We start from the raw sequence: 16,129 nt of genomic DNA on the forward strand, positions 1-16,129 counted from the left end.
ATTCTTTATAATAATAATACTTTATTTTTACCAGGATTGAAGAATCCAAAACAAAACATGATCTGTGGCCTTTCTCTGGGTAGAAAACTGGGATTTCATTTGTAAAATAAGTAACTAAGAACAGATCATGTGCAAAGATTGGAGTATTGCATGTTAACTGGTGAAGAATAACTGAATTCCTTAGGAGTCAGAGCTTTTAGAGACACTCTTCTGCATTCTGTGCCTTTAATCATATGACCTTCTCTTTTTTTTTTATCCCTCCTTACTGTTTATAATGTAAATATTAGCTCCTACATTAAGGTCAGTAAGTTTTTAGAAGGGACCAAAGAGAAAAAATTTTATACTTACACAGTGTTGAATTTATCATTTAATAATTTGACTTTATTATAATATTTATTACTACCTTCCCTAACAATATAGGTTAACAATATAAAATTGTCATTATTGTGAATCAAAGTGATTGAATATATTAATAACTTTTAACTATTAATTCCAAAGGAAGACTTTAGGAAAACAGGGATCAGCTATTTGGTTAGTAAATAAAATTGTCACTTTGAAACCCATTTTACTTTAAAATATATGCTGATACTTGTCATACAAATTGTTTCTGAAAAAGACCTTAATAAAATTCAGTTCTTATGTTTTCTTCTGTGGGGCATTAAGGGAAACTTACCTTGTTTACTGTACATCGAATTAAAAAGTTAACAAAATACTACTTTACATACCAACTGTCAATAAACACAGCATGCATATGTTCTTAAAAAATAGGATTTAGACCTTTATAAACTTAAGTTAGATATTTTGGGTGAAATTTTAAAAAGAGCTTAGAGTCAAAAGTTTTTTTTTTATTTTGATAGTCATGAAATACTGGGAGATAAAAATGCTTTTATTAAAAACCATAATCATGTTATTATTTCTTTTTTACATTCTCGTAACTATTGCTAATTCTACCATCAAAATACTTGAAACTAAATCTTTTTTATTTCCTCATTGACTTGCCATACTATTAAGCTCTTGATAAAGAAAGTAAAAAAGGGCCACATGGGTGAGAGAACAATCAGGGGCCTTGGAGTCAAACTGAACTGGGTTCAAATCCTGACTCAGCTACTTTGATCTGGAGCAAATCATTTAACTTCTGATTATCATGACATTTTTGAAATGGTGATAACTGCATCATAGCGTGTGACGAAGATTATATGATAAAATATACTGAAAATACTGAGCTCAGTTCTTAAAACAACGCCAATGTATATTGACTGTTTATCTATGCTATTTCTAAACTGCCCATCTGTTCAGCATAGAACTTCTGGGAAGAGCAGGTTAGAGATTTACTGAGCAATTGCTTCCCTGTGTGTCTTAGGGAGAGGGTCCAAGAGTGGAGGACATAGGCAGAACAGGTCTAAAGAGAGAAAAAATGAACTAAAATATTTAATAACTCATTAGAAAAAATGAGACTGTCCTCCACAGATTTTTGAATAAACTCAACCATATAAATATTTACTTTTCTAAAATGAAATAATCGCTGGTAAGAAAGTGAGTTCTAATGACCATACTACCCAAGACAATCTATGGATTCAATGCAATCCCTATCAAACTACCAATGGCATTTTTCACAGAACTGGAACAAAATAATTTAATATTTATATGGAAACACAAAAGACCCCGAATAACCAAAACAATCTTAAGAAAGAAGAACAGAGCTGGAGGAATCATGGTCCCTGACTTTAGACTATACTACAAAGCTACAGTAATCAAAATAGTATGGTACTGGAACAAAAACAGACACAGAGATCAATGGAACAGGATAGAAAACCCAGAAGTAAACCCACACACCTATGGTCACTTATGACAAACAAGGCAAGAATATACAATGGAGAAAAGACAGAATCTTCAATAAGTCATGCTGGGAAAACTGGACAGCTACATGTAAAAGAATGAAACCAGAACATTCTCTAACACCATACACAAAACTAAACTCAAAATGGATTAAAGACCTAAATGTAAGACTGAATACTATAAAACTCCTAGAGGAAAACATAGACAGGACACTCTTTGACATAAATCATAGCAATATATTTTGGATGTCTCCTAGAGTAATGAAAACAAAAATAAACAAATGGGACCTAATTAAACTTAAAAGCTTTTGCACAGCAAAGGACACTATAAACAAAATTAAAAGACGACCTGTGGAATGGAAGAAAATATTTGCAAGTGATACAACCAAGAAGGGACTAATTTCCAAAATATACAAACAGCTCATACAGCTCAATATCAAAAAGAAAAAAAAACCCAATCAAAAAATGGGCAGAAGACCTAAATAGACAGTTCTCCAAAGAAGACATACAGGTGGCCAAAAGGCACAGGAAAAGATGCTCAGTGTCACTAATTATTACAGAAATGCAATCAAACTGCAATGCAGTATCACGTCACACCAGTCAGAATGGCCAACATTAGAAAGTCTACAAATAATAAATGCTGGAGAGGGTGTGGAGAAAAGGGAACCCTGCTACATTATTGGTGGGAATGTAAATTGGTGCAGCCACTATGGAAAACAGTATGGAGTTTCCTTAAAAAACTAAAAATAGAGTTACCATATGATCCAGCAATCCCACTCCTGGACATATATCTGGAGAAAACTCTTAACTCGAAAAGATACATGCACCCCAATGTTCATTGCAGCACTATTTACAATAGCAAAGACATGGAAGCAACTTAAATGTCCATCAACAGATGAATGGATAAAGAAAATGTCATATATATATATATATGTGTGTGTGTGTGTGTGTATGTGTGTGTGTGTATACACACACACACACATACACACACAATGGAACATTACTCAGCCATAAAAAATGAATGAAATAATGCCATTTGCAGCAACATAGATGGTCCTAGAGATTATCATACTAAGTGAAGTAAAAGTCAGAGAAAGACAAATATCTTATGGTATTGCTTATATGTGGAATCTAAAAAAAAAATGAGACAAATGAACTTATCTACAAAACAGAAATAGACTCACAGACATAGAAAGCAAACTTATGGTTACCAAAGGGGAAAGTGGTGGAGGGATAAATTAGGAATTTGGGATTAACAGATACAGGCTACTACATATAAAATAGATAAACAACAAGGACCTACTGTATAACACAGGGAGCTATATTCAATATCTTGCAATGATCTGTAATGGAAAAGAATCTGAAAATATATATACACATATATATGTATATGTATAACTGAATCACTTTGCTGCACACCTGAAACATTGTAAATCAACCACACTTTAGTAAAAGAATAAAAATTACAAAAAAAGAGTTCTAGTTTAATGGCAATCCTTGATAAGCTCAATATTTTACTTGATAAAATCAATGCACAGGTATAACTTACAGTCCTAGCTGTCTAATTGGATGCAAACATTATCAAAACCTAGAAGAAAAAATGTGTGTACACAGTTGAGATAAAGACTCCTAGCAACTGAGGGGTTGTTTGTTCCTTGAAGGAGTAGATTATGCCTTACTTTTTGTTATGTCCCTAGCACATAGCATAGTATCTGTCACATAATAGGCTCTAAGTAAATGTTCACTCAATTTGTGAATGACTAAACTTTGAGTCACTTGGTGACTCACTTAAACTTTGGTGAGTCTGAGGGCTTTATTCTTACTTGTTATTGTAAAGAAATAGTGGTCTAGCCTTGGAATTTGGGGGTGGCTTAGAATGTTCTCCACATTATCAAAATATATATATTCTTATAATTATTATGTTGCAATGACCAATGAGTCCTTTTATAATATAATGGGGCAAAATGAAATTTAAACAGTAAACAACCTAAACCAAGTATCAATATTTGTATGGAATTTTTATTTTACAAAGTGCTTTCAATATGTGATTTCTCTTATCACCTGAACATATCTCTAAGGTAGTCAGATATCTTCATTTTAAAGATAGAGAACTTGAACTACAAAGAAAAGTAAGTGATTTATAAAGCCTTGCACAAAAGTAGCAATGGAACTGAACTTAATCTCTGGCTCAGCCCGTGATGGTTCTCCTAACAGGGAGGTAGCATTAGTATGTGACAATATACTAATGATCTATAATGGGAAAGAATCTGAAAATATATATACACATATATATGTATATGTATAACTGAATCACTCTGCTGCACACCTGAAACATTGTAAATCAACCACACTTTAATAAAAGAATAAAAATTACAAAAAAAAGAGTACTAGTTTAATGGCAATCCTTGGTAAGTACTCAATATTTTACTTGATAAAATCAATGCACAGGTATAACTTACAGTCCTAGCTGTCTAATTGGATGTAAACATTATCAAAACCTGTGCATTCAATATAGCATTGAATCAAATGAATTAAGTATGCACAATGGCACCTTCGTAAACAGGATGGGAAGGAAATGACCTCTGTCTGTCACAGGGGAGGAAGGAAAGAATGAACATGGGAGAAAAGTGCAATATTTTTCAAGAGGGCATGTAGACATCAGAGTACCTTTTTCATCATAACACTATTTGCATATTTAAACCATTCAGCAAAGTAAGATGGATCAGCTTGACCTGTGTCATTTCACCTAAAAACACATTACTCTGTGATGTTTTCATTTCCTATGTGTATTTGGCTCTCCCATTAGAGTGGAAACTTCATGAGGGTCAGAGGCTAGACCATACTACAATAAGAGTTCCTAAAGCATTCTCTACCCAGAAGGAATTCATTTATTTTTTTGTGAATGGGCAATATATACATTGGCAACAGTATGCATATGGCTAAGAACATGGGACTTAAAGTCAGATCTGTGTCTGAAACCGTGTTCTCTCAATCACTAGCTGTGTGACTTTGGGCAAGTCATTCCACCTCTGTGAGTCATGCTGTTATCTGTAAAAAGGGGGACGGTGATAAGACTTACTCCATAACTTTGTGGTGAGGATTAAATAACTTAATGCTTGTAAAAACCTAGCAGGATGCTGGGTACCTAACATGCACTCAGTAAATGTTTCAATACTGCAATACACTGAAATTTCAAGCTCAGTGAAGTTCTGGGGCTACATGCTGATCTCTGTAGATGTGGAGAAGAGACATTTGGTTGATTCCCAAAAACAAAGGTAGGTGCTAAGAGAACATTTAAAAAAGTGACCCAAAATATATTTTTAAAACAAACTTTTAATTTATCCCACATGCCATCTGGAATAGAGTAACAGAACAAAGAAAAAAAACATAGAAGCAGTGTGACTATAACTATAAATGATTACAAACAAAATCAGCTTGCAGACACAAGCTCACTGACTAAGAAAACCTTGTGACATGTCAAGGTTTACAAAAGAGTGAAGACTTGAGATTTGGCTGGTCACAGAGGGGACATTCAAAAAGAGGAATACGTGCAATATTCTTTTTTGAGTAATTTTCCTTATTCCTAGAAACAAGTTTCTCACACAGTTATTATTTTAACAAAGTCCAGCCAGCTTATTTTCCAGTGAGATCTTTAATCTTTCAACGTATTTTCAGATCCTAATTGCTCCGATGAACAGGCTAAATGAATGCAATGATAGAGGTCCCTTAAAGTGAGAAAGAGAATACTAATTTGTTAAAAAGAAAATGACACATACTAAATGATCTCTATCATATTTCGAGTGATATTTATGAGAGAAAACTAGAGTAGAGCAACTGAAACGTTTGTTCTACCCAAAAGTAGCAGAAAAATGAACAATCACAGAGCAAGTACTACAGGTACTACACATCAATTCAGAAGACAATGTGATGCCAAAATAAGGTAATTATTCCACTGACACTTCTTCTTTTGTGGCTTTAGTATTTACAAGAGCCAATTCATAGAGCCTAAAAAGGCTGTGAACACTTGAATCCTGACTGTTCAGCTCTGGGGCTCAAGCAGAGGGACACTAGCCAAGCTCCTCTGCCACAGCCAGATGGATCAGCTCCTATAAGACACAAATGTTGATTCACAGCGCATCTTCGGTTTCTCCTTTGCTTCCTTCAGGGTCTGGGTTAAATTCTAATGGCCTGGATGACTCCTCCATTGGAATCGCATCTCCCTGCCTCCTGTCACTTTCCTTGGTCTCTGCATGGATCAAGTGTGGCAAGCAGTCCGGCTCCGAGTTACTCCAGACGTAGCCGGGTAAAGTCACGTGGTTGTCGGGCTGCCGGCTGGCCGTCTCGGCCGCTTTGCGGGAGATGAGCACCATGCGTGTGCTGGCCGCCACCTGCGACTGGCTGCTGGTGCTGGGCGTCACGGTAGTGAGCACGGAGCCGTATCTGTGGCCGCCGCATGGGGGCGTCCTTTTCCAGTCCACAGAGAGATTCCACCGACTCCACATCTTCTTCACCTCAGACTGAACCTAAACCGCAAGGACCATATTGTGCATCAGAAACCATCAGAGATCCCGGAACCTTGTTAGATGGATGTCTGCCTGATTTCAACGATAGTAATAATCACTAAGGTTCCACTGTGCGCCAGGGACTTTATATATACAGTTGACCCTTGAAGAACACAGGGCTTAGGGGTGTCCACATGCCCCTGAAAAATCCCCTATGACTTCACAATTGGCCTTCTATATCTGGGGTTCTGCATTGGTGGATTCAACCAACCCCAGATGGTGCAGGACTGTAGTACGTATTGAAATGCAGCCAATACATATATCTGACTCATGGGAGAGGAAAAGAGGACATGGGGTTGGAGGAGAAAATGGGATAAATAGTGCCAGCTAAGGCTGTGGACGGGCATGGAAGGTACTCAGCTGGAAATGTAACTGTAACACCATCGCTTCTGCATGGGCATACTGAAGGAGGGAAATTGAGAAAAGGATTGGATGGTGAAAAGCGGGTGCTGCAAGGGCATTCGTTGCAGGGTGGGGCTCTTGTTTCCATTCTTGCTGCTGAAGATTCAATTCTGCTATTGCAACTTTCCAGAAGGGAGCTTTTTGAAAGTTCCATTGGAAGCAGTGGAAACCTGGTAAGCTGATGTCATCTAAAAGATCGGTACCATTCTTTCTCTCCAGCCAACTCCTAAATGAACTGAAATTGTCCCATCACCATCTTGTAGTTTAAAAAATGTCAAAATGTTCTAATGGATTATTCCCAGGGAAAGTTATATTTGAGTTTCTTATAGAACTTGAAATAAAATATAAGTTGAAGCATTGACTGGAATATGAAGTTCACGGTCCTTCCAAGTATCAATCTGCATTCCAGTTAAGTTGGGTTTTTGATATCAAGGGTTGCAACTGAATTGACATTGAAAAGTGCTGGAAGAGGAAGACCTTGGCTTATTTACATGAATTCTTCCTTTCTCAAAATAATTTATGATTAAAATATCTCCCTTCTCTGGGTCCACTTTGTCCTGTAACCCCTGAGGATTCTAAAGAGATTCCGGTCACATTGCGATGGCCATTTACGAGCTTACCCGGAGCTAGACCTGCAGGAGGTATGGGGTTCCTTCAAACTTACCTCTCCATTGCAGTAGCAGTAGATGATAGACACAAAGAAACCCTGAAGGAGAAAATAGAATGTTTTAATTAATTAATTTTAATTATGAAGATCACAGCACTGAAGTGTCTTGTGCCACAATGCGTAAGTTGAAAAACTGGGTTCTTTTTTAATGATTCCTCCAGAAAATTATGCAAATTATCTCTCCTAATATTTCGAAATCCTTAAATATACATGAAATTTGTCTGAGATCTTTCCTTGGTATGAACTGAACCAAATAACTAAATAAAACACGCCAAGATACATGAAGAACTGGTTTTTGTTACATTCGTTTCATGGGTTGCCACCCCAGGACCACAGAACATCCCCCAGTCAGTAAGTGAAATTTTTACACTGTGAATGCTGGAAACTACAGACATAGGGTCTTATAAGGTGAAAACACACAGAAACTTTTTTTTCACTCGTTCAAAAATATTTATTGAGTTTATACAGTGTGAAATGCTCAGCATGACAGGGATAAACAACTTAATCAAGACAGACAAAGTCCCTGTTCTCTTAGGGCTTACATCCTAGTAGGAAATACAGATGGATAAAATATAAACAAATAGGGGCTTCCCTGGTGGCGCAGTGGTTGGGAGTCTGCCTGCTAATGCAGGGCACATGGGTTCGAGCCCTGGTCTGGGAGGATCTCACATGCCACAGAGCAACTAGGCCTGTGAGCCACGACTACTGAGGCTGCGCATCTGGAGCCTGTGCTCCGCAACAAGAGAGGCCGTGATAGTGAGAGGCCCGTGCACCGCGATGAAGAGTGGCCCCCGCTTGCCACAACTAGAGAAAGCCCTAGCACAGAAAAGAAGACCCAACACAGTAAAAATAAATGAATTAATTAAAATATAAACAAATAGCCACAGGAGAAAAATGTAAGATGATAAGATAAAGGCCATGCAGGCAAAACAAGTGGTATTGAAAAAGAAGATGGAGAAGATCTATCAAAGGGGGAACTCAATGAAGACCTCCCTGAGGGGGAGACATTTAAGCTGGTTTGAGTGAGAAGAAGAAGCCAGGCCATGTGAATATTAGAGGGAAGAGCATTCCAGGCAAAGGAAACAGCAAGTACAAACCCCTGAGGCAGAAATGAACTTGAGGTACAGAAATTGTGGAAGAGCTAGTGTGGCTCAAACTTAGTGGGCATCAGGGAGCATGGTGTGAGGTGAGGTCACAGCTGGGCAGGCTCCCTGCCAGGAAGGGCTGTGCACACCAGGAAACTGCGTTTGGATTTTATTCTGACTGCAGTGAGAAGCCTGTGGATATGTTCAGCAGTTCAGTGACATTATCAGATTTATTTGTTTATTTTATTTTTTATTTTTTTCCAGTACGCAGGCCTCTCACTGTTGTGGCCTCTCCCGTTGCGGAGCACAGGCTCTGGACGCGCAGGCTCAGAGGCCATGGCTCACGGGCCCAGCCGCTCCGCGGCATGCGGGATCTTCCCGGACCGGGGCACGAACCTGCGTCCCCTGCATCGGCAGGCGGACTCTCAAGCACTGCGCCACCAGGGAAGCCCTATCAGATTTATTTTTAAGATTCTTCAGACTATTGTATGGAGACTAGATTGAAGGCAGGAGGTGGCAGCAAAGGAGTAGCAGGAAGAAGAGTTAGGAGGCGCCTGTAGCCTCCACGTGAGGGAAATGGTATCATGCTTTCAAATGAGATCAAATATAAGGAAGCAACCTCTTCCTCTTACTTGTCTCCCTTTCTGTTTTTTCCTCTCCCCTGCCTATCCCTTCTTTTGCTTTCACGCACACGCACACACACACATTCCTGCTCTGTAGGTGTCACATATTTTACAACAATGTGCTTTCTTGTCTCATAGCCCAAGCTTGTCTGTGAGAAACAGCTCCTGCTGTGGTCAGAGGTTAACCTGACTGACCGCTGCAGGAGAGAAATGCGCAGGTGCCAGAAAATAGCCCCTTTCCTGGCCCTTGGGAGACAGGTGCGTGAACGCCAGAGGGAGGGGCAGAGGAAGGAAAAAAGCAAAATACAGGAATCAAATTACTAGTAGCATACTCTACCTGAAAGGAGTTGAAAAAGAGCTCACAGTGCATCCGGATCTCCCACCCAAGCCCAGCAAAGGAGTGGGGCAGGCACACGAACACGATGTAATGCACTCCAAAGACCAGCACCAGCACCAGCGTTGATTTGGCGAGTTTCCTGGAAGAGAATGGCAAGCCTTTTAATTAGTCAATGTAGAGTGCCTTTCCATAGAGACAGCTTGCTGGAAAACATAAAGCTCATTTAGCAGAGCTACCAGGGGCTGACGTTCCCCCATCTCTTTGGATCCACTGCTTCTGCTAGTTTTTTTTCCTCTCCCTCTTCTTCCTGTCACTTCTATACTAAATCAGGTAGTTTATTCTCACTTCCCATGATTACTATCCCCTAAGTCTCTTTAATCTCATTTCCACTCTTCTTGCTTAAAGGATACTATTTTCATAAAATTGTAAAATGCCTTTTTTTTTTTCTCTGTCCTAAGTCTTCTTTAACTTCTATGTTTGAGACTTAAAGAGGTACCACCTCCATCCTCAATAACTGTCTTTACTTTCACAGGCAGCATTTTGGCTTGTTCTGTTCATTTTAGAACCAACTACTCCCTGGTCTCTTCTTACACTTGGATCTTCATTTATCATTTCATATTTTCTTATGAGCTACATGTGGTCAATACCTCTTGCCTTCCCTAAATATTCTCTGTCAAATATTCTGTCTCAAATTATCTATAGTTGTAGGTTTGTTTGTTTGTTTACAAACTAAGCAATGTGACTTTATTTCCTTTAACTGCTTCTTCATACACATTTTCTTGTGTATTTAGAGGAATCCCAGTTTCCAGTATAATGGATTGACTTTAACATGGCCCTTAATGATTCCCAACCTTCTGGTATTTACATCCTTGTTAATCCTCTCTGCTTGAGTGTGGGCAGGACTTGGGACTTACTTCTAACCAATCAGTTATGGCCAAGATGGTGGGATGCCACTTCTGTGACTATGTTGTCCGAGAGTGTAACATACATTTTAGTAGCAGACTCTCTCCCTTGTTTGATTCAGTGAAGCAAGTTGTGAGCTGCTCTACTGAGAGGCCCATGTGGCAAGGAGAGGTGGCATCTGACCAACCCAGCAAGAACATAAATCCTGTCAACAATCACGTGAGCTTAAGAGTGGATTTTTCCCCAGTCCAACCAACTGACATCCCAATTATATCCTTGTAAAGAGACCCAGAAGCTGAGGACCCAGCTAAGTCACGCCCAGATTTCTGACAAGCAGAAACCATGAAATAGCCAGTGTGTTGTTTTAAAGCCACTAAGTTTGTGGTAATTCATTTTGCAGCAATAAAGAGCTACTCTATGACCCAAGCACATCATTTTCTAGTTAGGTTTTGTTTTTTTGCATTTTTTATCCAAGAAACAGCCAAATCAGGTTTCTTCTTTATTTCTCAAATATCCCTCTTTTTCTAAGAATCATTAATGCCCCAGTAATCTCAAATGATTATAACCTTCTTCCTTTCCTCACTAGTCTTTCTTTCAGTTTCTTTCTTCCTTTCTCCCTCCCTCCCTCTCCCTCTCTTTCCCTTTTTCTTTCTTTCTTTCTTTCTTTCTTTTTCTTTCCTTCTCTCTCTCTCTCTCTTTCTTTCTTTCTTTCCCTACTTACTTATTATTATTTTTTTTGCAAATAAGCTGTCTATTCTGTCTCGTTTTAAAGATAATCCACTCTTTGTTCTCTCCAGAGTTTCTCAAATCTCCTCAGCAACTTTCTACTGAAAGTATAATTTCACATCATTCAGAAATTCTAGAAATTAGTAGCTTTTATTCAGAACTATAGAAATAAGTAGCTTTTATTCAGAATGAGAGAAATAAGTAGCCTTGATTCAGAACTAGAGAAATAATTAGCTTTCAAACACCACTGCGCTTTTTCATTTTATGAAGAATGAAAGGCTACTTACATTTTCCATTTTTTATCATCCTTTGACCTTTGTCTTCACCAATGGAATGAGACATGAGACAAGCTATTCTAGTATAGCACAGACCCTTCACTGTAAACATAGGCATGCTTTTAATACTACCACTTGCAGCATATTGAAAATGACTGGAGCTAGCAGCTGATGGTTTGTTCATACTGTGCATCCTATTCTAGACGTCAGTCCATCTGTATCTGTACTCTTTTCTCCCTGACAGTAAATGCTGCCTACACGGTGCACGGGAATGATTCCACAAAGGACTTAGAGAACGTTTGTGAGAGAAGATCAAAATGTTGACTATGATTTCTTCCTTTCTGTGTCTGCGATAGCATTTCATGACAATGTGAGGCAGAAAGAAATAGATTCTTGTTTGGGGATTACAAAAACTAATCCACATGCACCTGACTAGTGGTGCATGGGGATTACAAAAACTAATCCACATGCACCTGACTAGTGGTGCACATGTTCAGGTGGATAGAAGCCACTTCCAAAATGATTCAGAACTTCCAAAATGATCATCGGGAGAAATGGACACACTCTTAAGATAGTTTGATAATGATTATAAATACTTAATTTGTCCTTTTCTTCAGCAAAGACTGAATAACAGACCTCCTTCAATCAGTACATTTGAAAGTTCTTAAAAATCAATATTTGGGAGGTACCAATTTGATGGGAAGATTGGAAACAATATAGCAAATACACTTTCTTGATTTTTTTTCAGTTATGACATTATTTTAAGAAGGCAAGTGAAATTGTCTGCCAAGATCATCAAGAGATTACATAGTTACATAGGTTACACAGTTAATGGTAAAATCCCCGCTGCTAAGAACAGATTTTTTAAAATATACTTAGAATTTAAGCATATTGGGAAGGTTTGTTGTTATTTATATTTTCCTAAAATATATATATACTTTTCTGATAAATAACACAAGCACAATAAAACCAAACGAAAATACACATTCACAATTTAGTCTCTTACAGACATTTCAGATCAACTGATATCTGTCCTTTACTCTAAATAGTAACCAAAATATTTCCTCTGATGGATGTCTGTCCTGGAATTACCTGTATTGTTTCCTTGTGTCATGCCCAACCGCATTCGTTTCCCAAATTTTGGTAGCCAGAACTCTAACGGTATTCAGAAACAGAATAAAGTTCAGCTGAAAGAGAAGATAATATTACAAAGAATTATTAAGTTAGTCTTCAAGTTGTTTGTAAAAATTTACATAAATTGCATCTCTTTGTATTCAAAGACTGAACATTACCCATTCTGTAAATGTGAATGAGGAAATCTGAGGTAAGATATTGGAAAGATAGGGATTCTTGATTTGCCTTCATGAAAACACAGAGATAAAAGTTCAACAGCACTAGAAACTAGAAATACCAGAGGATAATCTGCCAGAATCCATGGGGAATTTCCAAACCAAAGTTCAGATGAAGTTCTGTGGCAGACTTGCTGGATAAAGGATAATAGTTATTATACAAATGTAATTGACAGCCCTTTTTGAAATGAATTCCCAGCTTCTGTATCTATTTTAAGGAGAAGAATAATAGGGTTGCTTTGGGGATGATGTCTCTCTTACAATGTATGAAAAGCACTGGGTGAAGTATACAAGGTTAAAAAAAAAAAAGCCAGGTAAGATGCTGTATAAGAAAAAGTCTCAGTGTAGGCAATTAAATTGAGATGTGGGCACCACCAGACAATCACGTTCTGGCTTTAAAAAGAGGGAGGGAGGGCTTCCCTGGTGGCGCAGTGGTTGAGAGTCCGCCTGCCGATGCAGGGAACACGGGTTCGTGCCCCGGTCCGGGAAGATCCCACGTGCCGCGGAGCGGCTGGGCCTGTGAGCCATGGCCACTGAGCCTGCGCGTCCGGAGCCTGTGCTCCGCAACGGGAGAGGCCACAACAGTGAGAGGCCGTACCGCAAACAAAAAAATAAAATAAAATAAAAGGGGGGGGGGAGGGAAAGTATTGGTGGGATAAGACATTTTATGTCCAAGGGCCTCAAGGATCAGTGAAGAGGTCCAAAATGAAGAGGAAGAAAAGATCTCCAGGTCAGGGGTCATAAGGAGGTAGAAGCCCGAACCCCTTGGGTCCCTTAATTCAGGGAGATGTCTACAGTCCAGGAAGCGCTAGTACTTAGGAATAATGGAATTGTGAATTGCCAAGAGTGGGTTTCTGTTAATGCCAGAGCAACAGCTAGAAGAGAGGACCCATCAACTCTGCATTCCTGGGGATAAATTATCCTGCAGAGTCTCCAATCACTTCTGGAATTTGGAGAATTTTGGTATTGGGTGATTCATGTGCCCCACTACCCAAACTAGTTGATTATCTGCATCAGCCCTTAATTCCAACCACCTTCTTGGCCATCCTACCACTGACTACCCCATGGGCAACTCTCACCAATTTCACAGCCTCCTACAAGAACTGGGGGCTGGCTTTTCAATAAGTGGTGCTGGGAAAACTGGACAGCTACATGCAAAAGAATGAAATTAGAACACTCCCTAACACCATACACAAAAATAAACCCAAAATGGATGAAAGACCTAAATGGAAGGCCAGACACTAAAAAACTCTTAGAGGAAAACATAGGCAGAACACTCTATGACATAAATCACAGCAAGATCCTTTTTGACCCACCTCCTAGAGAAATGGAAATAAAAACCAAAATAAACAAATGGGACCTAATGAAACATAAAAGCTTTTGCACAGCAAAGGAAACGATAAACAAGATGAAAAAACTACCCTCAGAATCAGATAAAATATTTGCAAACGAAGCAACTGACAAAGGATTAACCTCCAAAATATACAAGTAGCTCATGCAGCTCAATATCAGAAAAACAAACAACCCAATCCAAAAATGGGCAGAAGACCTAAACAGACATTTCTCCAGAGAAGATATACAGATTGCCAACGAACACATGAAAGAACGCTCAACATCACTAATCATTAGAGAAATGCAAATCAAAACTACAGTGACGTATCACCTCACACTGGTCAGAATAACCATCATCAAAAAAATCTACAAACAATAATTGCTGGAAAGGGTGTGGAGAAAAGGGAACTCTCTTGCACTGTTGGTGGGAATGTAAATTGATACAGCCACTATGGAGAACAGTATGGAGGTTCCTTAAAAAACTAAAAATAGAACTACCATATGACCCAGCAATCGCACTATTGGGCATATACCCTGAGAAAACCATAATTCAAAGAGTCATGTACCACAATGTTCATTGCAGCACTATTTACAATAGTCAGGACATGGAAGCAACCTAAGTGTCCATCGACAGATGAATGGATAAAGGAGATGTGGCACATGTATACAATGGAATATAACTCAGCCATAAAAAGAAACGAAATTGAGTTATTTGTAGTGAGGTGGATGGACCTAGAAACTGTCATAAAGAGTGAAGTAAGTCAGAAAGAGAAACACAAATACTGTATGCTAACACATATATGTGGAATCTAAAAAAAAAAAAAAGAAAATGGTTCTGACGAACATAGGGGCAGGACAGGAATAAAGACACAGATGTAGAGAATGGACTTGAGGACACGGGAGGGGGAAGGGTAAGCTGGGACAAAGTGAGAGAGTGGCAGTGACATACATACACTACCAGATGTAAAACAGATAGCTAGTGGGAAGCAGCTGCATAGCACAGGGAGATCAGCTCGGTGCTTTGTAACCACCTAGAGGGGTAGATAGGGAGGGTGGGAGGGAGACGCAAGAGGGAGGGGATATGGGGATATATGTATATATATATCTGATTCAGTTTGTTAAATAGCAGAAACTAACACAACAATATAAAGCAATTATACTCCAATAAAGACTAAAAAAAAAACAAAAAAAAAAAAGAACTGGGGGCTGGGTCTTGATCCCCATACCCTAGAGGAAGGACAGAGCTGTGCTGTGAAATTGTGGAAGAAGGATGTTTTCAGGCTAATAAGAGCTACTAGTTATTGAACACTGCCTAGTTTAAATGCTCACATAAATATGATACAGGAATTTTTATTATGCCCATTTATTATGAATGAAGAAACTCTAGCTCAAAGAGATTAACTGATTTGACCTAGACTACCCAGCTAACAGCTGGAATTTGAACCAGGCCTATGTGAGTCTGTATTGTGAATTCTTAACCACTATCTTTATTTTTTAATTAAATTTAACTTTTATTTATTGAGGTAACATTGGTTTATAACATTATATGTTTCATGTATACAACATTTAGACTTCTGTATATACTACAGCATGCTCACTACAAAAAGGTAGTTTCTATCCAGCCCCTTTACCCATTTCGTCCTCCCCACACCTTTCCCTTCTGGTAAACACTACTGTGTTCTCTGCATCTAGGTGTTTGTTTTTATTTGGTTTGTTCATTTATTTTGTTTTGGGGGGATATTGTTTCTGTTTTTATATTCCACATGTAAGTGAAATCATACAATATTTGTCTTCTGATTTATTTCAGTTAGCATAATACCCTCAAGGTCCATCAATGTTGTCACAAATGGCAAGATTTCTTCTTTTTATGGCTGAGTAGTATTTCACTGTGTCTTAATAGATAGATAGATAGATAGATAGATACAGATATAGCTATATAGATACAGATATAGATACGGATATCATACCTTCTATACCCATTCAATGGGCACTTAGGTTATCTCCATATCTTGGCTATTGTAAAAAGTGCTGTG

General features: G+C 38.5%; 1 protein-coding gene across 1 annotated transcript in view; it reads right to left on the minus strand.

Annotated features, from left to right (window-relative positions):
* Positions 1-5,962: 5,962 nt before the first annotated feature.
* Positions 5,963-16,129, minus strand: part of PTH2R (parathyroid hormone 2 receptor) — a 103,888-nt gene continuing 93,721 nt past the window's right edge. The window contains exons 10-13 of the mRNA XM_029225627.1: positions 12,508-12,602; positions 9,512-9,650; positions 7,464-7,505; positions 5,963-6,358 (exon numbers count right to left, since the gene is read on the minus strand). Coding sequence (XP_029081460.1) covers positions 5,963-6,358; positions 7,464-7,505; positions 9,512-9,650; positions 12,508-12,602 — 672 coding nt within the window. The remainder of the gene's footprint in view (positions 6,359-7,463; positions 7,506-9,511; positions 9,651-12,507; positions 12,603-16,129) is intronic.

Source organism: Monodon monoceros, unplaced genomic scaffold (assembly GCF_005190385.1).
Source record: "Monodon monoceros isolate NGI ecotype Baffin Bay Population unplaced genomic scaffold, NGI_Narwhal_1 Super_Scaffold_16, whole genome shotgun sequence".
NCBI lineage: Eukaryota > Metazoa > Chordata > Mammalia > Artiodactyla > Monodontidae > Monodon > Monodon monoceros.